This window comes from Carcharodon carcharias, chromosome 18 (genome assembly GCF_017639515.1).
Source record: "Carcharodon carcharias isolate sCarCar2 chromosome 18, sCarCar2.pri, whole genome shotgun sequence".
Lineage (NCBI taxonomy): Eukaryota > Metazoa > Chordata > Chondrichthyes > Lamniformes > Lamnidae > Carcharodon > Carcharodon carcharias.
Window position 1 is genome coordinate 34,967,381 of NC_054484.1, and position 25,856 is coordinate 34,993,236.

Below are 25,856 nucleotides of genomic sequence, written 5' to 3' on the forward strand. Positions count from 1 at the left end.
AGAGTGTTCCAGGATTTTAACCTAGCGACAGTGAAGGAAGGGTGATATAGTTCCAAGTCAGGATGGTGAGTGACTTGGAGGGAAACTTCCAGGTGATAGTGTTCCTAATGCATCTGCTGCCCTTGTCCTCCTAGGTGGTAGCAGTTTGGAAGGTGCTGTTGAAGGAGTCTTGGTGAGTTGGTGGTGCTGTCATGCTTCTTCTTGGGATTTCTCCTGCTGACTCCACCAAAGCTTATAAAGGTTAAGTCACAGTTCAATATCAATGATCTGCACCTGTGCCATAGGAGGGACACCTGGGGATCCCAGTGTGATGGATGGGTGTGCACCACCGAGATGCGTGGTGCTCACTGATTTTTTTTTAAATGCTGGTTCTTCAGGGGTGTAGGCTTCAATCCCAGACTGGACCCCTCAAGTAGCCCCCATTGTTGCCTTACCAACAGTATATTTGCCGACCAGATGTGTGGTCCCAACTTTGGTAGTTTCTGACTCTTCATCCTCTTACATTGGTAGCTATGTTTGGAGTGGGTGGAGATTTTTACATCTAATAGGTAATCAGAGAATACACAATGTAAGGCTGGACCTACTGCATCCAAGTCCTGGTCCAATTTCCACATACTCCTGCCAAAGTTAGAGCAGGAGTACATTAGGGAAACTGATAGTAAGTGTTCTCATGTCACACATGGCATTACCAAACTGCATTGCAAAGCACCATTTCAATGTTTTCTACAATTGGCTTTTCTGTTTCCGATAAAAATTCAGCATTTGCAGAAAGCAGTACTTTAGCGCGTATACATTGCTTTGCGAAAAGGCAGCTGATGTAATAAATTTACATTTTTCCTATCTTTTATGTTGGATCCTAAATGCTGCCTCCTGGTAGAGAAGTTATGATGCAATTTGTGCTACTCTGGAAGTGATTAATTCAAATTTGATACACTTTTTTCAGAAAATTATCTTCTGGTTTACAGAATCTAAGTGATTTGGGACATGTTGTAAGTGTAGCAAGCTTGGGAGGGAAAAGGTGACATTGGATCGATGGTTCCACCACTAGGGTTTTGCTTGTGTCGTTTTTGGGTCTGCTGTAGACTAGTTAGTAGAAGTTGATTGCTATGTTTAGTCAACAACCTCATTAACTTTGTATCAAGTGACTATCAGGCTTGTAGAAGGCGAACTAGATGGATCTTGGTCTTTTGTTGTCTAACAATTACAGCCTGCATCAGCCAAGTGTAGGAATCTGATAAAATAGGGCAATGACCCAAATAGTTCCCTCCTTCTGCCTAGGAGTACAGTCTTTTCCAGAGCTCCATCTTAGTTGAAACTGGTTCACCTCAGCCAAAGACAGCACATCCATTCACATGAACATGAAACTTGATTTTAAATCAAATCATGAACTATGAGCTTAGCTCTTTCAAGGTGAGCTGCTGTATCTGGGCTTCTTTCTGAACCAAATATAGGAATTTTAACATAGACATTGATATTGATTGCATTTCAACTCTGAAGGGCATTGTCTCAATGGATCTAAACAAGTTTATATATATATATATATATATATATATATATATTCTTTCATGAGTTGCGAGCACCACTGGCAAGGTCAGCATTTGTTGCTCATCCCAAACTGCCCTCGAGAAGGCAGCACACCACCACATTGTTGAACCGTTGCGGTTCCATTGTAATTTGTTAAAAAAAAGAGTATGTTAAGGGAATCTTACCCAGTGAAAGTTGGTATGGCTGACAACCCAACAGCTCTACTTTCAGTGCTGCCTTCTGGTGCCACTGTACTGGATTAATCTGGATGTAACGGGCGAGAATGGGTGGGATGAAGTTGTTCCGAACTTCCTGGTAATTGTTAGAATTTCCTTGGAATATCTGAGGAAATAAAGTTATTTCATTGTTTATTTTTTTCCATTCGTTCAAGTTTCTTTTTCATGACATCATTATATCCCAATTGGTAAAATCACCCTACAAACAATACAAGTAAATGTATTTCTTAAACAAAAACAGAATTACCTGGAAAAACTCAGCAGGTCTGGCAGCATCGGCGGAGAAGAAAAGAGTTGACGTTTCGAGTCCTCATGACCCTTCGACAGAACTTGCGTTCACGCAAGTTCTGTCGAAGGGTCATGAGGACTCGAAACGTCAACTCTTTTCTTCTCCGCCGATGCTGCCAGACCTGCTGAGTTTTTCCAGGTAATTCTGTTTTTGTTTTGGATTTCCAGCATCCGCAGTTTTTTTGTTTTTATCTCAATGTATTTCTTATGTATATTTACTTAATATACACCTTCCATCATTCAATGTAAAACTTTGCAGTCTTTCTCTTTCACTGGAGTTTGGAAGTCTGGTATGAAATTATCAGATACATCACACCTTAGTGCATCTTCTAGGTTTTTGTCCAGCACTTTTCAGTGATACTTTGACTTCACCTCACACAATGAGACATACCAGACCCACTCCTACTCTCCATCCAGAATGTGCTTGGATGTTGCTTGACCATTGCCATGACATGGACTATTAGAGCTTCTCGTTAATGGCTGAGCTTGCTTCTTATCTGAAGCAGTCATCTGATTGGTCTAGCTATCTAGCAAACAGTTCACTGGTGTTTTCATGGTGCTATTTTCACTACTTATGCAACATTTTAGAGGAGAATGTTACAACCAGGGTGGCAGGAGTGCACAGTTTATCTAGTCCCACTATTGGTCACACCATTAGTCTAAAACTTTAATTAACTGACCAAAATGGCTATTTACCTTTGCTACTGTGAGACCCAGAATTAAAGAGGCTTTAACCAGATTTCTTTCAATAAACTCAGAATGATAAATTTATTGTAAAATAAAACTTATTTTTTAAAACAAGTTGTAAGAACTGGTGAACACACAATTGTAATCTGTAAGTATAACTATTTATCCCTTTTAAAATTCCGCATGTGCGCACATGCACACACAAAGACTAACAAACAAAGGAGAAATAGATAGGGTCTCTGCAGAGATGAATGAGCTTTGGAAAATAGCTTTATAAAATAAACGATAAAGTTTGCAGGGTTTCAATGCTCTTGATCCGGAGCTCTCGTATGAATATGGGCCTCTGGTCCTGGTAAATGTCTGGAGGTTCTTACCAATGAAGCTTCAGCGTGGAGGAGAATATAGGTGGAGCAATCTTTCTTGTCTCAGCCTCTCAGTTTCCAATGAGATGAGGATTCTTAGGTTGATACTGATACTCACATGGTTTCAGGCAAGGCTAAGAGCGTGTGAGCTGGGCAGCTTTTCACTTTCTCAGTTTGGTCCCAATTGATTTCAAAAAACCAAGCCCAAAATTAAAGCTCATCCCTGTCATGCAATTTCCAGTAAATCACTAGCTTTTGCATTTAAACCAGTTTTTAGTGCCACCCATTAAAATAATTGCAGTGCATACAAGCAAACAACACTTCCTGCTCAAGTACCATGCTGGTTAGGTGATTCGAAAAGGTATGCTTGCTCCTAATCCAAAGGTGAACTTATGATCCTTTTTTAAAAAACCAGGTCAGCTTCCAAGTGACCGGATAATGCAGTATCTTCCCATATTTTAAAAGAAAATGGTTTTAACGTCACCAATAAACAGTAATCGAGGGAGTAAAGCACAAACAACAATCAAAAAGACACTCAGACACACTTGTTACCAACAAATGCACACAAGGTTAAAGTGTATGTGCATATGCTGTGCAAATATGAATACTGAGATCACACAACCAACTATTATTTGTAATCACATATTTTCATTTACTAATCAAAAATGCAACTCTCACATCTGGATTTTAAATTAGCCATGTGGCTAGTTGTTAACGTATTGGACAATACTGGTTTGTCAGAAAATCACAGGCTTACTGACTTGTGATTACCCTCCCATTAATGTCAAGGGATGGAAAATTGCAGTCAAAGCACACATGACTTGCTGGTGTAAGTCATCTCTTAAATTCAAAACCCCATTGGCGAGTTGATTTTAGAGAGTCCCAACCATTGTTTTCATACATGCAAAGTCACAGGAACATGCCAACAAACCAATTACCAGTGAAAAGTAGTGAGAGTCAGCACTTCAAAATAACATTATTGTTCCTGCACAGTCATGAATATAACGTTATTAACACTTCTTTTTGAGGACTTTAAGATGCAAAGTATATATTACAAAATATTATAAATACATAGTCACATGTAGTATTGCTTTCAAATTCTGATGGTACTTTTATTATTGAGGCACCCTAATGTCTATGGGTCAGCAAATAAAATGCAGAACCGACTATTGCAAAGATGTAAATATCATTAAGGTTCAGTGTAGTGGGGTTATATAGAACTGAGGGCTTTGCTTTACAAACAGCAACTCACTTTAGTGTACTAACCATGTCCAGGTCACTGTTGGCTTCTTTGTATACCTTCCAATCCTGTCCATCATGACGGGAAAGGATTCGGTATGCAGAGACATAAAAAGAATATTCACCCAGAGTGGAACCTGTGGTAATTATACCTGAGGATAGAAACAATATAAATAAACATTAGCTTAAGGATCTAACATATGGAGTCAGTTTATGAGACTTGGTGGTCCTCATCCTACTCCATCATTCCTTCAGTCCACATAAAGAACCTAAATAATGTACTGGCTTGCAGCAAAGCCAACTCTTAGCACTGCCATTCGTTTATCATTATTGCCTTAATGCCTTTATCTACTATTGGAAACTGGGTTTGAATGACTGAAAACCCATTTCATTAAAGACTTTTAAAACAGAGGATGGGGGGAGCATGATCTTAATATTAACAATTAGGGAAAACAAGTGATAGATATAGTACCAGACTCATCCCTTTGTGTATATTACAAATGCATCAGTGCTAAAAAGCTGTTCTCAATAGATTTTAAACTTAAATTGATGACTTCTAAACATTGTCAAAGGGGCCTTTATAACATACATCTGCAATTACATGATATATCATTCATGTAAAATTGTCCTGAGCTGTATAAGTTATTCATTCATTGTATCAAACTATGCTAGCATGAATTAAATAAATATTTACACTCATATCTGCATTGATAAAAAATGTCATTTTTATTACAATCATTGCCAATGATTTATGTTTTATGTTAGTTTGAACAAACTAAGCAGAGGAAATTTTCCTAAGTCTGTTCCCAGGTCAAGTTGATTTCCTGGATGCATCAAATATTGGAAATTGAGATGGCTGGACAGCATGCCTATAAAGGAACCACAGGATTTTCCTCTATTTTGATGTACGCCCAGAAAAATCTCACCTATAAGTTTAAGGATTTGATAAGACTAATGCACCGAAGAAAATAGTGGAGCACATTATTTAGAGCCAGTTTATTTTGTATTGACACTGACACTTGAAAATAAAAACTAAGCAGGTCAGAGACTGTGAATTCTGAGCAAGTAAATCGCTTCTTGACTCCTCAAAAGTTGTCTACAAGGCACACGTCTGAAAAGTGCTGGAATACTCTCTACTTGCCTGGATGGGTGCAGGTCCAACAACACTCAAGAAGCTCAAAACCATCCAGGACAAAGCAGCCCGCTTGAGCGGCACCCCATCCACCATCTTAAACATTCATTCTCTTCATCACTGGTGCACAATGGCAGCAATATTCACTACCTGCAAGGTGCACCGCAACAACTCAACAAGGCTATTTTGACAGCACCTTCCAAACCTATGGAATCTACCACTTAGAACAGGGGCAGCAGGCTTATGGAAACACCACCACCTCCAAGTTCCTAACCAAGTCACACATCATTTTGATTTGGGACTGTTTTTCACTGTCACTAGGTCAAAATCCTGGAAATTCTTCCCTTAACAGCACTGTGGGTACACCTCTGCCACACAACAGTGGTTCAAGAAAGTAGCTCACCACCACCTTCTCAACGGGCAATTAGGGATGGGCAATAAGTGGCCTTGCCAGTGATTCTCATATACCAGGTAAGAATGAAAAAAAAACTTATTGAATTTCAGACAGTGATCAGCTCCTTTCACAGCTGCATTGCATGCTAGAAATATCTACTGTTAAACAACTTGCCCATTTGATCATTACCAATCTGGGGGTGTTTTAAGATTGCTGTGGTCTTACAATGATGCAGTTTGTAAAACCATTTAGTAAACATCTATATTCTGATCAAAACTTGATATTAAATATAGGCCAAGGCAACATGCTAGGATTTTCAGGTGCCTGATATACCTAATTTACTCAAACCCACTCCTCTTGCCTCAACATTGTGTGCAACTACAACAATGGCTACACTTCCAAAATATTCAAATGACAACCCCAAGGTTGTAAAGGTTCTATATAAATGAAAGTATTTAGTCATCTAGGCTCATGCTCTGGAAATTCAGACCTAAACACTCCTGCCTCTCTCAGCTCCTTTAAGACCCACCTTAAAACCAACCTCTTTGACCCAAGCTTTCTAATCACCCCCTCCACATTTATTTGCTTCTTTACCCCTCTATGAAGGGCTCTTGTATGTTACTATATCACTGTTCCTTCACTGCCGCTGGGTCAAAATCGTGGGACTCCCTTCCTAAGAGTGCTGCGGTGTACCTACACCATATGGACTGCAGCAATTCAAGAAGGCAGCTCACCACTACCTTCTCAGTGGTAATTAGGGATAGGTATTAAAAATGCTGGCCTAGCCAGCGACACCCACGTACCGCGAAAGGATAAAAAAAATTCCTAGCAACTCAATAACAACAGCTTGCATTTATATAACACCTTTCATGTGGTAACCCATTCCAAGGTGCCTCACAGGGACAGTATGAAAAAAAAATTGACATTGAGTCACAAAAGGTGGTTAGGATAGGAAAGTGGTAGGTTTAAAGGAGCACCTAAAGGAGGAGAGAGAGGTATAGCAGTGAAAAGGTTCAGACAGCATATTCCACAGCTTAGCACCTAGACAGCTAAGGCATTCCCATTTTTTGTATATACACAATTTCAAAATGATGACCTACTCCCCACAAAGTTGAGCTGTGGCATGCAGAATAACCCCCACCCCAAATTAATATTTAAATTAAGCTCTCACCTATTTGAGATAGATGCATCCACTGCTGGTATTACCACCCAGAGGAAATTGTGCCCACTGCAAAGTAGGTCAAGATCTGAGGTGAAAGAACTCTAGCCATTTGCAAAAACCAGAATTGTGTTTCCTTCTCTAGAAAACATCCTTCACACCAGCAAAATATGAAGGAACTTGAATTCAGGTATCACATTTTGTAGCCAAGCTCTCTGCACTTGGATTAAAGGTTAAGGGCCAACAGATGGTATAAGTGAAGTATGTTCCTTAAGGTTTTCATCACCAGGATGCCTAACCTGAAACTGCGTAGATCTGCACATAAAACCAATCTTTGCCAACAACACAACTCTGACTGTTTAAGTTACCTGTTATTTTCTTCTCTTTCTTCAAGTCTATTTGTAGCCACTGGGGTTCATCAGTATGAAATGCAGCCCAAGGTGAACCTGGCTTTTTCAGACGAGCCTTTTCTGGTCCCCAGATGTGAAATTGTCCAGAAGGGTCATGCCACTGTAGAACTGAAGATGCATTGATCTGGCTGTCTCCGATGACACCAGACTCCATTCCCAGTGTCCCATAGCAACCTATAAAGCACATAGCAAACATCTAAATTTATCAGATTGTAACATGTCATGTACACACAAGGATTAAAGCCACACAATTTTTAAAAAAGCATGGAAGACCAGTAGTTCATATATTTGTTTAAAATTCATCATGGGATGTGGGCGTCACTGGCTAGGCCAGCATTCATTGCCCATCTGTAATTGCCCTTGAGAAGGTGGTGGTGAGCTGCTTTCTTGAAGCGCTGTAGTCCATGGGGTATAGGTACATGCACAGTGATGTTGGGGCAGGAGTTCCAGGATTTTCACCCAGCAACACTGAAAAAATGGCAATATAGTTCCAGGTCAGGATGGTGAGTGGCTTGGCGGGTGAGGAGTAGGGGATCTTCCAGGTGATGGTGTTCCTATGTGTCTGCTGCCCTTGTCCTAGATGATAGTGGTCATGGGTTTGGAAGGTGCTGTCTAAGGAGGCTTTGTGAGATTCTGCAGTGCATCTTGCTGATGGTACACACTGTTGCAACTGTACGTTGGTGGTGGCGGGAGTGAAATGTTTGTGGAAGGGGTGCTAATCAAGTGGGCTGCTTTTCTTTGGATGGTGTCAAGCTACTTGACTATTGTTGGGAGTTGCACTCACCCAGGCAAGTGGAGAGTATTCCATCACATTCCTGACTGTGCCTTGTAGATGGTGGACTGGTTTTGGGAAGTCAGAAGGTGAGTTACTGACCTGCTCTTGTAGTCACAGTATTTATATTCTATGCCTGTTCAATCTCTTGTCAACAGTAACTCCCAGGATGTTGATAGTGTGGTTACAGGGATGGTAATGTCATTGAATCTCAAGGGATGGTGGTTAGATTCTCTCTTGTTGGAGATGGTCATTGCTTGGCACTTGTGTGGTGGGAACGTTACTTGCTGCTTGTCAGTTCAAGCCTGAATATTGTCAAAGTTTTGCTGCGTTTGGACATGGGCTGCTTCAGTATCTGAGGAGTCATGAATGGTACTGAACATTGTGCAATCATGAGCAAACATTCCTACTTCTGAACTTATGAGGGAAAGAAGGTTATTGATGAAGCAGCTGAAGATGGTTGGCCCTAGGACACTACCCTGAGGAACTCCTGCAGTGATATCCTGGAGCTGAGGTGATTGATCTCCAACAACCAGAACTATCTTCCTTTGTGCTAGGTCTGACTCCAACCAGCATAGTGTTTTCCACTGATTCCCACTGACTCCAGTTTTGCTAAGGTTCCTTGATGCCACACTCAGTCAAATGCTGCCTCCATGTCAAGGACAGTCAGTCTCACCTCACCTCTGGAGTTCAGCTCTTTTGTCCATGTTGGAATCAAGGCTGTAATGAGGTCAGGAGATGAGTGGAACCCAAACTGAGTGTCAGTGAGCAGGATATTGCTAAGCAAGTGCCACTTGATGGCACTGTTGATGACTCCTTACATCACTTTACTGATGATCAAGGGTAGACTGATGGGGCGGTAATTGGCCAGGTTGGATTTGTCCTGTTTTGTGTGTACAGGTCACACCTACACAATTTCCACAGATAGATGCCATGTTGTAGCTATACTGGAACGGCTTGGCTAGGGGCGCAGCAAGTTCTGGAGCACGTCTTCAGGACTATTGCCAGAATATTGTCAGGGCCCATAGTCTTTGCACTATCCAGTGTCCTCAGCTGTTTCCTGAATCACATGAAGTGAATCAAATTGGCTGAAGGCTGGCATCAGGGTTGGTGGGGACCTCCAGAGGAAGCTGAAATGGATCAGCCACTCAGCACTTCTTGCTGAAGATTATAGTAAATACTTCAGCCTTTTCTTTTGTGATGTGCTGGGCTCCCCCATCATTGAGGATGGGGGTATTTGTGGAGACTCCTCCTCCAGTAAGTTGTTTAATTGTCCACTGCCATCCACAACTGGATGTGGTAGGACTACAAAGCTTAGATCTGATCCATTGGCTGTGGAATCACTTAGCTCTGTCTATTGCTTGGTGCTTATGCTGCTTAGCATGCAAGTAGCCCTGTGTTATAGCTTCACCAGGTTGACATTTCATTTTTAGGTATGCCTAGTTCTGCTCTTGGGATACCCTCCTGGACTCTTCATTGAATCAGGGTTGATCCCTGGCAAGGTGGTAAAGCTGGAATAGGGGATATGCCAGGCCATGAGATCACAGATTGTGGTTGAGTACAATTCTGCTGCTGCTGATGGCCCACAGCGCCTCATGGTTGCTCAGTCTTGAGTTTCTAGATCTGTTCAAAATCTATCCCATTTAGCACAGTGGTAGTGCCACACAACACAATGGAGGGCATCCTCAATGTGAGGTCTGTGCAGTGGTCATTCCTACCGATACTGTCATAGATTGATGCATCTATGGCAGGCAGGTTGGTGACAATGAGGTCAAGCATGCTTTTCCCTCCAATTGGTTCCCTCAACACCTGCTGCAGACCTAGTCTAGCAGCTATGTCCTTTAGGACTCTGTCAGCTCGGTCAGTAGTGGTGCTACCATGCCACTCTTGAGGTTGAACATTGAAGTTCCCCACCCAGAGTACATTCTGCACTTGCCACCCTTAGTGTTTCTTTCAAGTGGTGTTCAACATGAAGGAGCGCTGATCCATCAGCTTAGGGGGGCGGTAGGTGGTAATCAGTCGGAGATTTCCTTGTCCATGTTTGGCCTAATGCTCTGAGACTTCATGTGGTCCAGAGGTGATGTTGAGGGCTCCCAGGGCAATCTCTCCAAACTGTATACCACTGTGCCAGCACCTCTGCGGGGTCTGTCTGGACATACTTAGGGATGGTGATGTTGGTGTCTGGGACATTATCTGTAAGGTAGGATTCTGTGAGGATGACAATGTCAGGCAGTTGCTTGACTAGTCTGAGAGACAGCTCTCCCAATTTTGGCACAAGCCCCCAGGTGTTAGCCTGGAGGACTTTGCAGAGTTGACAGATGAGCTTGCCGTGGTCATTTCCGGTGCCTAGGTTGATGCTGGGTGGTCCATCTGCTTTCATTCCTTGTCAACTTTTTAAGCGGTTTATACAACCGAGTGGCTTCCTGGGCCATTTCAGACGGCAGTTAAGAGTCAACCACATTGCTGTGGGTCTGGAGTCACATATCAGATGATGACTTTAGTCCCAGTATTTTTTAAAAATTTGTTAATGCGATGTGAGCATCACTGGCAAGGCCAGCACTTATTGCTCGAGACGGCGGTGTTGAGCTGCCTTCTTGAATCGCTGCAATCGGGGCATCCACAACACTATTGGGGGGAGGGGGGGGTATGGAATGCCAGGATTTTAATGCAGTGACAGGGATGATGGTGAGATACTATATGGCTAGGAGGGGAACTTTAAGAAGGTGTTTCCTTGCATCAGCTGCTCTCGTCCTTCCAGGTGGTAGGGGGTCACAGGTTTGGAAGGTGCTGTTGAAGGAGTCTTGCTGAGTGTTGAACTGCATTGCAACTGTGTGCTGGTGCTGACGGGAGTGAACATTTAAAGTGGTGGATGGAATGTCAATCAACTGGACTGCTTTGCCTTGGACGGTGTCAAGTTTCTTGAGTGCTGTTGGGAGTTGCACTCTCCCAGGCAGCAGAGAGCATCATATTACACTTCTGACCTATGTCTTGGAAATGATGGACAAACTTTGCGGAGTCAGAAAGTGAGTTACTTGCTGCAGAATTCCCAGTCTCTGAACTGCTCTTGCAGTCAGTGTTTCTATGGATGGCAGTTGAGTTTCTGGTCAATGGTAACTCCCAGAATGTTGGTGGCCAGAGATTCAGTGATGGTAATGTCATGGAAGGTGACGGGAGATGGATAGATTCTCTTATGTTGGAGATGGTCATTGCCTGGTACTGGTGTCTCTATAATATTACCTGCAGCTTATCAGCCCAAGCCTGAATTTTGTCCAGGTATTGCTGCATGTGGAAATGGACTGCTTCATTGTCTGTGGAATTGCCAATGATATTGAAAATCATGCAATCATCAGCAAAAATCCCCATTCCTGACCTTATGATGGGGAGACAGGTTGTTGATGAAGCAGCTAAAAATGGTTGGGCCTAGGGCACTACCCTGAGGAACTCCTGCAGTGATGTCATGAGGCTGATGATTGGCCTCCAACAACCATAACCCCTTCCTTTGTGCTAGGTACGATTCCAACCAAAGGAGAGTTTTCCCACTAATTCCCATTGACTTCAATTTTGCTAGGGCTCCATGATACAATATTCTGTTAAATGCAGCCTTGATGTCAATGGCAGTCATTCTCAACTTACCTCTGGAATTCAGCTGTTTTCTCCATGTCTGGACCATGTAATGAGGTCTTGAGCTGACTGGTCCTGGCAGAACCCAAACTGAACCTCAATCAGCAAGTTGTTGCTAACTAAGTGCCGCTTGATATCTTTGTCGACAACACCTTCCAACACTTTTCTGATGATTGAGAGCAGACTAATGGAGTGGTAATTGGCCAGGTTGCATTTGTCCTGCTATGTGGACAGGACATACCTGGGCCATTTTCCACGTTGATGAGTAGATGCCAATGTTGTAGCTGTACTGGAACAGCTTGGCTTGGGTGTGGCTAATTCTGGAGCAGACATCTTCATTTGTTATCAGGGCCCATAGCCTTTGTTGTATCCCGTACTTTCAGCCATTTCTTGATAGCACGTGGTGTAAATAGAATCGGCTGAGGACCAGCATCTGAGATGCTGGGAGCCTCAGTAGCCTGTTACTAAGCTACACTGCTAGGTAAGCTCTTACCTGATAGGGAAGTATTTTACTTAGCTGTGCCAACATTCTGTTTATGGACTAGAGTAGGAAGTACCCTAATTTTAAAGTGAACCTGCCACATCATCCCAGTTAAAATCATAATGCCCTCCCATATGTCATCCCACTAAACTATTCCTTCAAATGGCCAGTGAACATAGGCACCTCAGAAATGTTAACGCCTTCCAGTTGTGCTTATTTTCTAGAACTTTTTTAATTCCAAATTGTCAGCTACACAGAGAGAGAGGGCCACGATTTGAACAGAACATAAGAACATAAGAAATAGTAGCAGGAGTAGACCATACAGTCCCCCAAGTCTGCTCTGTCATTCAATACGTTTGTGGCTGATCTGTCCCAACTCCACTTTCCTGCCTACTCCCCATATCCCTTGATTCCCTGAAGCTCAAAAATCTGTCCCTCCCAGGTTTAAATATATTCAACGATGGAACATCCAGAAACCTCTGCAGTGGACAATTCCAAAGACGCACAACCCTTTGAGTGAAGAAATTTCTTCTCATCCCAGTCCTAAATGTGCCCCCTCGTCCTAGATTCTCCAGCCAAGGGAAACAACCTCTTAGTGTCCATCCTGTCAAGCCTTTTCATAATCTTATATACACCATTTGATCAAGTAAAGACATGGAAGCTTTCAGGTATGACCAATGTTCTGAATTAGCTGATCTCAGCCAAGGGAGCAGTTACAACACTGTAATTGACCCCTGTGTTCCAGTGTTGTAGAGTGGGAAAGAAAAACTTGCCAGGTTCCAACTACTTCATTGGAAGATGTAGGTATGTGATGGCAAAAATTGGGCCGGGCTATGGTGTCATATTGTTTCCTGATATGCTGAAGATTTACAGATGTAAAATGGCCATTTTGATGAGGTACTAAGAGGGTTGTCAGAACATTTGGAACTGTATCCAGCATGAGTTACGGGTTCCTAGTGAACAGAAGGAAAATGGGAACATTACATCTGTAAATATGTTGGAGTGAAGAGGCGCTGTGGTATGTCAATGGGAAATATTAAGCTTTTGCTAAAGACACAAGCGTTAGTTTCTAAATGCAGCTGTTAAACAGAGAAGCTCAATACTTAAGGTGACATGCAAAAAATAAAATCACAGTTGGCTTCTTTGACCAAATACTCACCATTGGTCTTGAACGTAAACAGACTAGCTGATAAAGGTCCACTGTAAAATTAAACGAACTAATAAGATTAAACTGTACAGTACTGTGAAATAGGATTTCTCAGAATTAACTATTTTAAATATTCTGACACGAGCTACTGAATATTGATCATACTGTTTTTAAAATATTCCCACTGGTTTTGAATAGGATAATTAAGAAACTATACAGATAAAGGAAATGACATCTCACTGGTCTGACAGGTAGATAGAAGTTACCAACAAGACAGAAGTTATCAACAAGCACAAGATACATTGAGCCCTTTCCATAGAGTAATACTAAGAGTGGTAAGAGAAGCCACTGGTTGAGATGTTCTGGTTATGATTGGAGAGGTAAAAGTGCAAAATGTGCTGGACAATGGAGGAGAGGTAGAAACAGTAAATGTTGGAAAAACTCAGCAGGTCTGGCAGCATCTGTGGAGAGAGAAATAGAGTTAACGTTTCAAGTCTGTATGACTCTTCTTCAGAGCTTTTATTTTGCTTTGAATATAATGGAGGAGAGGTACTGGAGGAGGATAACATGGGTGGCATTGTCAACAGCAGCAGAGAGATTTTGCAAGGAAAACCTACCACACTGATCGGCCCTGCAATTTACTGGGGTAGGTTTTATGAGTGGGGTGGAGGGGTGGGGATAGCAGTTTTGGTAGAGCCCCATACATTGTGCAGTTTTAATACTGCAAAGCAAGCCTTTTTTCTCCCACCAGGTTCCCCAAATGGAAGCCAGCCTTATTGACAGGTTTGGCTCCCTACCAGTAGGGGAACACTCCAGAGGCAAGATGCAGGCAGACAGCCTGCAGCCTGGTTAGTGGTAGCATGGATGGGCTGGGTGGGGGGTGCGCGTGGGTGGATGTGGTGATCTCCAAACCGGGAGAGGAGTCCGATGGCAGATAGGGAAGAATGTACATTCGGTCAGCTGGGAAGAAGCACTCCTGCTACATAGTTGGCCCACAAGTAGTGCTGCAAAGTCATTTCACCATGAAGCAGTCTTCACTCCTCACCACCCATTAGCTGCTGGGTTTCCCCAAGGCCTGGGAAAACCGGTTGGCCAATGTTAATCCTGGAACAAAGGTTACTACAAGGCACACAGCCTCTAATTTAAATGACCAAACCACCTCATGAAAATGGTTTGGTTGCCAGCTCCTGTTAAAACCAGAAGTGGGTGGATTGAGACCAGATTTTACATTTCCAAAACTTTCTTATCTCACCTGACCCAAATTCATGTATCTTGGGTGGGTGGAGTTGAAGCTCACCACAATCCCCCCCACCCCTGCCCCCAACAGTGACATTTGGTTAGGACCATTTTGTTGAAGTGACAAGGGTGGAAACCCGATTAGAGGAATGCACATAGGATTTTGAAGGAAATATTTGAGGAGCAACAATACATTCACGGATTTGTCAAGAAATGGATGTTGGAGAAGAGTCTGTAAGGAGGGATTAAGGATAAGTCTTTTGAGGATGATTAGAAAGAGAGGGGGACAGTCCCCAAGGAAACGGAGTCATTTATAACATCAACTAGCTTGGGTCCAAAAAGGGTTGAATTACCACTTTCATAAAGTATAAAAACCATCACTCCACTGAGCTTTCAGTTTTGATGAATGGTCCTATCCAAATCCTTAAACATTTTCCTTCAGGTGCTGATCGACCTGCTGCATCTTTCCATCCTTTCCCATTCTTATTCAGTTGACCAAGATTCACCTTATTTTCTTCCATTTTTTTCTGTTTTCTATGCTCCCAGTTTCAGCGGCAATGAGGTATTAGGCAGAGGATTAATTTCTCTTTGCCTTCCCCGCCCACACCAAAGACATTGAAAAGAGCAAGCAAACCAGATGTGAAGCATTCACTGATTTGACTTTGCACAATTTTAATGCAGAGTGATAGTAGGGAGACTGCTCTAACATTTCAGCTGCAAGAACATGTGTCAGCAAAAAAGTGCTATTCGGATTTTTTGAAAAAAGCTAACAAGATACCTTTATTCACACACAGTATTTGTATCCTTCTGAATATTACATGATGATTCCCAACCTCACTGTTATAAGCAAATGGTCAGAGCATCTTTTTTCTCTCAATGATTAAACTTACAGTTTTGAGGAGACATTATTTGCAAGAGTGCTTTCATAGTACGGAATGCCTTTACTCATGACAACATTGATCCGGCCGCCCAGAAAATTTGACACGACACCAGCATGAACACCAGCCATACACAGCAAAGAGGACTGAAAAAGAGATGACAGTCAAAATTTACCATGAACACTAACTCATTACAGATTCACACAACAGCTTAGGGGTCTGAAACATGTTTGTTTTCACTTTTTGATATAGGCATTATTTGTTTTACTTAAAGTTGATCCAGACAAATTGTTCACTATGGTTAAGACCAAGAGTTCAAACATAAGGGATAGACTGGTTAACAACTAGGGATTCAGGTTTAGGAAGGCTTTGTTTTACTCAAAACGTAACAGATTCACGAAGTATGTTACCAGGGAAGACCTTGGGAACTAGTTAGAATCCTGGAAAGAAATGTGATTGAGGGACATGTTAAGAAGACAGTGGAGTAGAGATCAATTACAAAGCCTGGCATCTGGAATTGTCACAAGGATTCTCCCAATTTCTCCCTGTAACTTCAGTGTGATCTTAGAGAACTAACTTAAATGGCGAAAAGTGGTCATATACATTATTTCACCAGGGTTTCTGTCAATTCCACTAAAATCATGGCAGGAATTTGGGAGAAATTCTCAGGCATGATGGGTCCAGTGACCTTTTCCTGCTCTTCAAAATTCTCATGTGCTTCAGTATTGAGCTGACACAAAAGAGAATTTAAATACTTGATCATTTCTCAAGCTGCAAACAATTGTATTTTTCTTTCCATTGGTATATAAATTTGAATGCACAATTGTGGGAGGAGTGCATTAATGCATCCACATTTCTTGGTATGACTGTCTTTACATCAGAAACAAGCTGGGTGGGGTGGGGGTGGGGGTTCAGGCAACTTGTTTAGGCTCCGAGTCTTTGGAAAGTGGTCAGACTTCCCTGCCTCATATTTAGCACTGGAACTCATTCAAAATAAACTTTCACACCTTAATGGGATGTCACTGACAGAGAGATAAATAAATAATTGACTGATTGCACGCAGCCCACAAGCAAATTAGTTAACTTCCTGCCTCCAACCAAGATCTCGTGTATCTAGGCCCACAGCTGCAAGCCAGTCTAATTTTGCTGTCACTGTTGAGGCAGGTTTTAACTGTTCTCTGACTGAGCAGCTGTGGAGAGCGCCTCAAAACAAACTAATAACTGCACTTGCAATGGATTGTAGCAGGTGGCAGCAAAGATTCACATTTATGCAAAACTCCAGAATGGTTTATGGGATAAGACTGGAATAATACGGTGCACATGCTTGTGATGGATGAGTTATGAATTATGAAAATAGGCTATTAAAGATTAAGGACATCACACTAAAATAAACATAATCTATTCCAATAAATTGAAAGATATTTTTCATTATTTAGGCAAGCACAAGTTTGTTTAAAGGAATCAATGAAACTATTCAGCATTATATACTGAAACCTAATCTATCACAGATTTACCAGGGGGCTCAGTAAATTTCTGGTCACATTTATGGTCTACAGTCAATGAAGCTGCCTCTCGACAAAATCAACAGTGAAACTTTGAAACGGAAAATGCTGGAAACACTCAGTAGGTCAGGCAACATCTTTGGAGAGACCAGGAGTGACCATTTTGGGTATAAACCCTCCTTCAGAACCAGAAGATGTTACAGATGAATAACATTCTTTAAAAAAATCAACTTTTATCCTTTCCACAGATACTACCTGACCTGTTCCCTCTTTTTTCATCTCCTACTTACACTATCTGAAATATTTTGCTTTTTATTTGCACTGAAATCTTTATTGTCTCTGTCAAGCTGTCTACAATGGCTACAAAATTACTGGACCCTTGAAGCATGCATTACTGGCTTTTGAAACTGCTGAAATTACTGTTTCGACCTACTATTTTTGCATATGAACTCAGCATGAAGCTGGAAAAACTTCTAGTCCAGTCACTAATGTGGAGTGTAGCATCCTAGGGATAAAAGAGTTGGATCCTGAAGAAAAAGGATGAGAGGAGGATAACAACTTTTGAAATGTGAGTATGGCTGAGGATGCTCAGAATCAGCTGGACGGACAGGAAGATAAATGAGTGGGTTAGATCAAGGGTAGAAGTTCAGGAATCAAAAGGATTGCTAAGTACAGTTATTGAGAGAAAGATAGACAAGTACAGACATTGGAAATGAAGATCCAATGGCCTTGTCCTGGCAACAACTGAGGGAGAAATTGAAGGTAAAAATAGAAGAGAAAGAAGAAAAATCAGATTGGTGGATAACATTGAGATGTGGACTGAGGGATACTTGAAAAAAACTGGGGAAGAAGCAAGACAATGCCAACGGCCCCATTAACAAAAACAAAAGAAACAAATCCTTGGGGCTGAGAGAGATCAAACCTACTGTGATAGGCAAGAAGAAAGCGCTCAACTAATTGTCCTTTACACTGATCGTTTCAACTTTGTTTACATATGAATATGCTAATTTTGTATTTCTTCATGTGCAGCATACATTGGGAACCAACAATCTCACTGCTAGGGCTGAGAAAAGGAAAAGAGGCTTTCTGTAGATGTACACAGGCTAGTTTCTATGAGGATTAACCAGAGACCACCAGGTTCTGTACTTTTGAAAGATGCCAGGTAAAGAAGATGGCTTCACTTTCTTGTATTCTCTTAATTCAAGCTGGAAATTACTGTTGATGCAGACAAAATCCTAAAATTTTGATGGCCTTTGTCTGTCTACTATTTTAAAGCAGGATTAAGCTGTTTATTTTAAATTCCATTAAACGAGCAGGTAAAAGGACTATCATGCATGTATACCAAATGTTCATTACAGTAATTTCTAGGCCTGAAAGATAAAACAATGTGCAGGGTAGATTTTTCCAATCCACAATCACTTGGTACAAATGCTTATTGCACCTGCACCAAAATATTGCTAGCATTAGTTTCGGGATGATGCTAACCTGCTTAAACAAGTTAAGTCCTGTGTAAAAACAACCCACATATACATTTCTTACAAGCACGTTAAGCGTCCTTACAAAAAATTTGCCCATGTGTAGTTTCTATCTTCATGCCTGCCTACTCCAGGACAGTGACACTGATAACCAATAACCTGAAATTCAGGGAGAGCTCTAACAACACTTTGAAAAGCGTAAGCTGCGCTGCATCTTCTACGTATGTCCACAAACCACGTTTTGCATTAACACTTTAAAATTGCAAGTTGAATGACTGCATTGGGCCTTGCCATTAGAAATGATTCAAACAGGAATCTGCTAGGAATGCTGCATGTGAGGACGTCTGACCACATATCACTAGACTGAACAGTACCAGTCACTGTGTCATCACATTTATCTTATGAGAGACCACAACTGGTATAAACAAGCACAGAATTGGAGTGAGTAAGGTTAGACTTCGGAATGCGCAATATTGCATTTTCCATTCTCTATTACATTCATCTGTGTGGAAGCATTTGTTTCAGCTGGTTCTACTGTCTATTGCCTGATTTGTATCCTTGAAAAAAATATTTTAAAAAAAGTCACAAGAGAATTTCTTCAATAGAACATTATGGATTCTACAGATAACAAATAGATGTTATTTAACATTACCATTGCAAGGATTTAGTTAGGTGGCTTTTATAAAGAAGTGCAAATAGTTCACAAAAACGACGGGCCCTGGTGGGAAGAGGCTGGTGAGCAGATCAAAGTGGCAAAAATCAACTTACTATCTTGCTACTGCTGGAAATTGCCGAAAAATGCCACCAACCAGCATTTTAGCGGAGGTGTGGATTCTGATGGAAACTAGAACATGCTTCATTAATAAAGGCAAATAGGGGCCTTATGATGTAATTAGGATCCCATCTATTTTAACAATGTCATCGGAGGCCAACTTGCATGCAGGATGGAATAGGTTGGCTGGCTTTGGTTGGACGTCCTTGCAGTTGGCCAGATCAGGCAAAATATACAAAAACAAACTAGTTATGGTAATCTGTTATAAATCAGCTGATTGTGCTCTGGCTCTAGCTGAGGCCTGTTCCCAATTCTGGACAGTACTTTAGTAAATATATCATCATGGCCTTGGGGAAGCTGAAGAGATTTATCAGAACGGTACTAGGGATGAGGATTTCAGATTTGTAGACAGACTGGAGAAGCTGAGATGTCAAGCAGAGAAGGTTAAGGGGAGATTCAATAGGGTTGTTCAAAATTATGAGGGGCTTTGATAGGAGTAGTTAGGATGAAACTGTTTCCAATTTCAGGAAGATCTGCAACCAGAAGATAGATTTAAAATAATTGGTAAAATACTTGGGGGAGAGGTAAATGGAGAATTACTTTTATGCTGCGGGTCATTATGATCTGAAATGCACCACTACAAAAGGTGATGGAAACAGTTTCAATAGTAATTTTCAAAAAGGAACTGGATATATATTAACAAAAGAGAAATTTTCAGAGCTATTGGGAAAGACAGGAGAGTGGGACTGATTGGTTCTCTCTTTAAAGAGCTGAATGGTCTCCTTCTGTACTGTGTGATTATAGTCAGTGCACTTCAAAAAGTAATTCACAGTATGTGAAGCACTTTGAACACTTTAATATAAAGCATTATATGAGTCAAAGCTATTTGAACTGTATCAAGCTCAGCTGGTCAGTACCTATGGAGTTAAATAGTCAGGACTGTTTGACACTCACAACCACTACCTGCAGTAATCATTCAAGGTGTAGTCCATCTACCTCAAGCAAAAGTCCAATATATTCCTGCTAGAAGTGCACTTTCGATTGGCTGAAGGGCAGAGAGAACTGCAATTATATGAAATTCAGTAATTTGACCCAGTCAGCAGCTGCAGGAAGTTGTACGAGGTGAAAAGGCTCGTGGGAGTGGGTGTGAGGAGAAAGAGAGGAAGAGACAAGCACAGTGCAAAAGGGCAAAAGTTTAAATCAATTTTACTTATTCTGTTTCACTGTTGAAGGTTTTAAGAAATTTTATATTTTTCCAAAGGAAGAGTTTGGCAGGCTTTTGTTTGATTTATTCTTAAAGAATTAGCACCACTAAATGAATTCAGTGGGGGTATTCTACAAAGCCTCTAAATAAAGATATTATTAAAATGACATTACTGGTTTGGAATTTCATTAACCTTTGTGTGTTCTTTGGAATTCAATGAAATCAGTCTGATGAGTCCATTGTATGGAATGTGTGAAGTAAGCACTCTGAAAAGCCAAGGAGTGAAAAGTCTGGGTGCACTCAATGCCCTCTGCTCCACTTATTCCTGCAGATTGCTGGAGCCCAGCTGTTTCTGTGTAAGCTCTGAGGCGAGACCTGATAAACCTCATTAAGTGAATGCTTCTACATAGCTTAAATAAATGTTCTAATTGACAAGCTTGGCACCAGCTGACAGAATTGTGGTTGCTGAAGTTAACTCTGGACATGTTAATCTTGGAAACTCTGATCTCCAGCAGTGAATACCCACTGTCTTATCTGCAGCTCAGTGATCTCAGCTTGCTGCAGCATATACTGAACTCCAGTCCCTCCCATTACAAAAAACATGTTAATTCAAGTATCCTTTGCAATCTATGGGCAGAATTATCCAAGTCCGCTGGCATCAAGCAGCTTGGTGGGTGTGAGCGGACAATATGGCAGGAAGACCAAAAATTGGTTTCACAACGCGTGAAATCAATTTGCAACTGTCCGCTCCACCTGTCAATGGTGGGCTGTGTTTCCCTCTGCCACACGTCGGGAACTTCATTGTAACACATCTGCATAATATCATAAGCCCAGCTCACTGGAATCATCCCCCACACTGGATCATCTGAGCTTGTCCAACGTGTTTCACAACAAGCATTTATAAAGCGCGTACCTGTCGAGCTGCACTTCAAGGGAAACTCAGAGGTGAGTGCACAATAACGTTACACAGCGCTTGCGAGGATTGCCTGTTGGACCTCAAGGTTGAGGTGCCGCGCATTCAGACAAGTTGCATTTTTCTGGCTGGCTGGCAGTGCTGTCCTGGGGCAAGGGCTGCACTGTGGCTGAGGCGAGTTCGGGGGGTGGGGGGTCAAGGGCTGCATGCAGTTGAGGCAAGTTGTGGGGGGGGCCAAGGGCTGCACAAGCATGTGCTTGGGAGTGGGTATTATAAAGTGACCATACCTTTTATAAAGTGACCATTCCTCTGCGGCTGAGACAGTTCAGGTGCATCCAAGTGACATGCTTGGAGTCGGGCCTCTAGCTTGTCTGCCCACTCAAGCAACACAGAGGCATCAAAGTGCCACCAAATACTCAAGAGCTTTTCACCCCTTGGGCACAGACTGCAAACTAATGAGCGTTTTAGTGTACTGCAGGGCAATTGGACAACTGGGCACATTGTACAGTCTCCCTGTGAAAGCTTGCCATGGGGCAGACACTGGTGGAGGCGCTTCACAGCCCCTTGCAATGTCATCATTCAGGTTTGGATCGGTCTCCTCCATGGTTCAAGCTAACAGTGCAGCCTTACAGTGCGGGTTAGGAGAATGCCTATGCCTGAGCTGAGAGCACAGCATGCAGTCCAATGGGCAAAGTTGCCGCCAATCGGTCAGGTAGAATGGGGCAGGGGTGGTGGGGTTTTGGGCAGCCATGCAGCACACTAAGCTCCGGCCATCCAAGTGGTGGCCAGCACTGTCTGGGATGCATTAAGGGGCCTTTGGACTTAACCAAGCGAAGTTCTTAGTACACCCAAGCTAACCCAAGCTCTCTTTCAGTCTCTCAATCTCTCTCTTTCACCTTGCAGGAGGATTACATCAGGAGCATGGAGCCTGGTGATCTAGCTGTATGCCTCATGGCATACAGAGAGAGGAGACGAAGGAAAAGAGAGTGACAGAGGCATGTGGCTGGGCAGAGGGAGGAGTAGCACCCTAAGGAAGAAGGGTCAGCTGGGATTCCTGCGCATGCCACTGAAGAGCCACAGCGAGCCGTTGCTGCTCAGCACCTAGTTAGACTCAGGGTCTATAGACGACGCTGGTCATTCCTGCAACCACCTCCCAAGCCAGATTGGTGATGTTGCTGCCCCTTATGCGGCCAGAGTGGGGTTAGAGGACATCAAGGCAGGCTTCCATGACATCCAAAATGCATTCCAGGGGTGTGTCAGTGAATCATGGGGCTGCAGTATTTTTGCCTTTCGAGGCCAAGCTTTCTGTGCAGCAGTCCTGGGCTGGAAGCAGGTGAGCGCACAGCTGCACTTTAAATATGTCGCCTGGCATGAGAAGCGGTGAGGTGATGGCATGGCAGGCAAATCAGAGGCTGCCCGCCAGCAAAACAACGTGTTTCCTGGGAATGTGTGATTAATGAGGCGGGATTGGGACAATACGGCCTGAAAAGCTGCCATTGCAGCCGGAGGGTAATACATTCTTTTTCCCACCCACTAATGCACTTGGTGCAAGTCTGGAACAATTCCGCCCTACAATTTTGACATTAAGGGGAATGTTAGAATTCCCTCTTGTTTTAGCTAATTAGAAAAAGGAAGTATGGACTTGCATTTATATACCACCTTTTACAACCTCAGAATGACCCAAAACATTTTACAGCCAATTAAGCACTTTTTTAAAGCAAAGTAACAAATGGCTGGTGTTAACTGCTCGTCCGGTGACCAAAGGCTACCTGGAACATTGCTTCATTAATGAAACATCAAGAATGTGCTTCAGGACATTTGCAGGTAACAACTATGACCCAGCGTGATGTTTGTTCTGAACTAGAACTATCCCATAATTTAAGAAGTACCCCATAATTTAAGAAATACTGTTCATTAAGAAATATTGAAACAAAGAATCTTTCATATAACCTGAGGCTGCAAGCACTTTCACGCAAAATTAATTTTGCTAAGAGACATCAGCAGTAAATGCATAATGTAGAAATTTGTTAAATTTAAACACACTATAGCAACATTTATTTTTACAATACTTCTTTTGTTCCTGCAAAGCACAACCATAATAAAAATAGCCTGGGTGGAAGCATCTTTCTGCAGTGCTAATGCTCTCATGTCAGTCAGGATCTGAGGGTTTCTGGCGAGTCAATTAAAGGACATGAAGCATACTACCTCCTCAAATAGACAAGTATCAGAATAAGCGGCAGAATATAACGATCAATATGCGTGTCTTGCAGAAAGATTCCTGAGGGCCAGGATCTTGGAAGACTCAGAAGCTGCTTTCGTGGGGAACCAAACCCACACCAACGCTGTTAGCTGCCACCATGCACTAAAAAATTAATCTTTTTGATGAACACATCAAGTCATAATAAATTGTTGGGCTTACCATGGGGCTGCCACTTGAAGCTCATGACAGCCATTTAATGAGTGCTGTTTCCAGGAGCTGGCACTGAAACACTGATGTTTGTTCCCTAAGACTTGGCTCTCAGCAGCGCCTGTTGCTCCAGTGAGAACAGGAAGTCGGTCACTGCCAGGTATAATTTTCAACAAAAAGTTTTAGCTTCCAAGGTTTTAAAGATTAAAAATGGGGAGGCAGGCAGGCTTGTGGGGGGCGGGGGAGAGGAGGGGGGGACAAGAATTTCTTTAATAGGAAAACTGGAGGGAAGGGGAAATGGACTTATCCTGGACTGCTTAAAAGGGATGTAAAAAGTTAATATTTCCCAAGCTTAAGGGCAGGATTTTCCCCTCGTTGAGCGGGTGAGCCCGGGAACAGCAGCGAGAACGGCCGATTGTGAAACGTGCACAAAGGGCCTCAGTGTTGCCAGGGTATAGACAGGAGGAGCGCAAGCGCTGAAGTCCGTGCCTACGCAGGGGAGTGCGCACTGAAAGCTCTGCTATGCACAGGGCTGCCTCAGGGAGCTGAAGAATTTTAAAATGAAAAAATAAACATTTTACAAATGTTGTGACTCAATCACATGAAGAGGGGCATGTTAAAAAATGTTTTTTCATCCCACCCGTGAATGAGGTTTCGTAAAAATAAATGCAAAGGCCCCCTGGCCTATTCGCCCGCCTGCCAAACTAATGATTGAGCGGTCAGCGAAAAATAGAAATTAATTACTTGTTTAAGGGTTTTAATAAGCCTCTTAATTGTCGGCGGGCGCGCTGCCGCCTCTCGCACCTGTTCGGGCCGGGCGCGCTCCCACCTACGGGATGAAAACTTCTGTCCTAAGTGTCTTAAATAATTTTGTTAGTTTAAAAATTTAACTTCTGCTACCATAAGTTCTATTTTGAACTGAATATTTAAATGTTTCCATTCAATGATTGCTGGCAGGCTTTTAAACATTTTAAAATGCACTACACGAACCTTTCGGCCACCAATCCATGAAATAAATCTCTTTTTTCATGCTCTCCAACTAAACTAAAGTATGCAATTACATTTAAACAGCACAGTTTATACATGTAAAACCTCCCAAAGCACCTCACAGCCAAGAAATTAGTTTTGAAGAGTTGTCACTGCTGTACGAAGACAAACATGGCAGCTGCTTTGCTCTTAGCAAGGTCCCACAAACTGCAGCTCAATGAGTGACAAAATTTATCTCGTGTTTCTTGGTGGACGGCAGTAGTAAGATCTTATTTACTGCTCATTCCTAGTAGCCTTCAGTCATGATTATTTGTACAACTGACTGGTTGCTGAAGGGAGAAAGGACTTGACAATTACTTTAAAACAGTAATTGATAAGACAACTAAAAAAAAACACATTAGAAGCTGTGCAAAACATTAAAGGAGATATTTTATGATGCTGCATTCAAGCACACTTCATATCATGGGATTTTTTCTGATACAAATGTAAGACTCTTAACAAGCTGAACTACTTGGGAGCAGTAGATAATAGCACTCATGAAAAGTTGAATCTTTTGGCCAAAACAGCAGAATTTAAGTCAGTTGACTAACTGCCCCTTCCCTGCTTCATGGCAGAGAATAGGACAGAGGACACCAGTTCAAGCTAGAAAAAGACAAATTTAGAACTGATGTTAGAAAAGTACTCCTAACAAACAGAGGGTGGTATTTAATGGAGGCAATGGGGGCCTCATCTGCCAGCTGGAGAGAACCTAGGTTGCCTCATTAAGGGAGGGCCCGCCGCAATTTAGGCACTTAAGTGGGCAGTAGTGGGCCTTCCCCGGGATCAAGGACCCCAAGGGCAGAAATCCCACTTGTCGAGAGTTACTGGCTTATCAGAGGCCAGTATCACTGAGGAGGCATGGCTGCTGCCAGTACAACACCCAGCAGGGCCTAGGATCATCAATGGGTCACAAGTCACAGGGGAGTGATGGCAGGATGGGTGGGGGGGGGGGGTCGCAGAGAAGGGGTGTCGACAGCAAGGGCAGGGGTTG

The 25,856-nt window shown here is 42.4% G+C and overlaps 1 protein-coding gene across 1 annotated transcript in view; it reads right to left on the reverse strand.

Moving 5' to 3' along the window:
• The window catches only part of dcbld2 (discoidin, CUB and LCCL domain containing 2), a 120,682-nt gene that overhangs the window by 21,011 nt on the left and 73,815 nt on the right, over positions 1-25,856 (reverse strand). The window contains exons 6-10 of the mRNA XM_041211757.1: positions 15,579-15,712; positions 13,465-13,505; positions 7,390-7,605; positions 4,364-4,488; positions 1,710-1,866 (exon numbers count right to left, since the gene is read on the reverse strand). Of these exons, the coding sequence (XP_041067691.1) occupies positions 1,710-1,866; positions 4,364-4,488; positions 7,390-7,605; positions 13,465-13,505; positions 15,579-15,712 (673 nt within the window). The remainder of the gene's footprint in view (positions 1-1,709; positions 1,867-4,363; positions 4,489-7,389; positions 7,606-13,464; positions 13,506-15,578; positions 15,713-25,856) is intronic.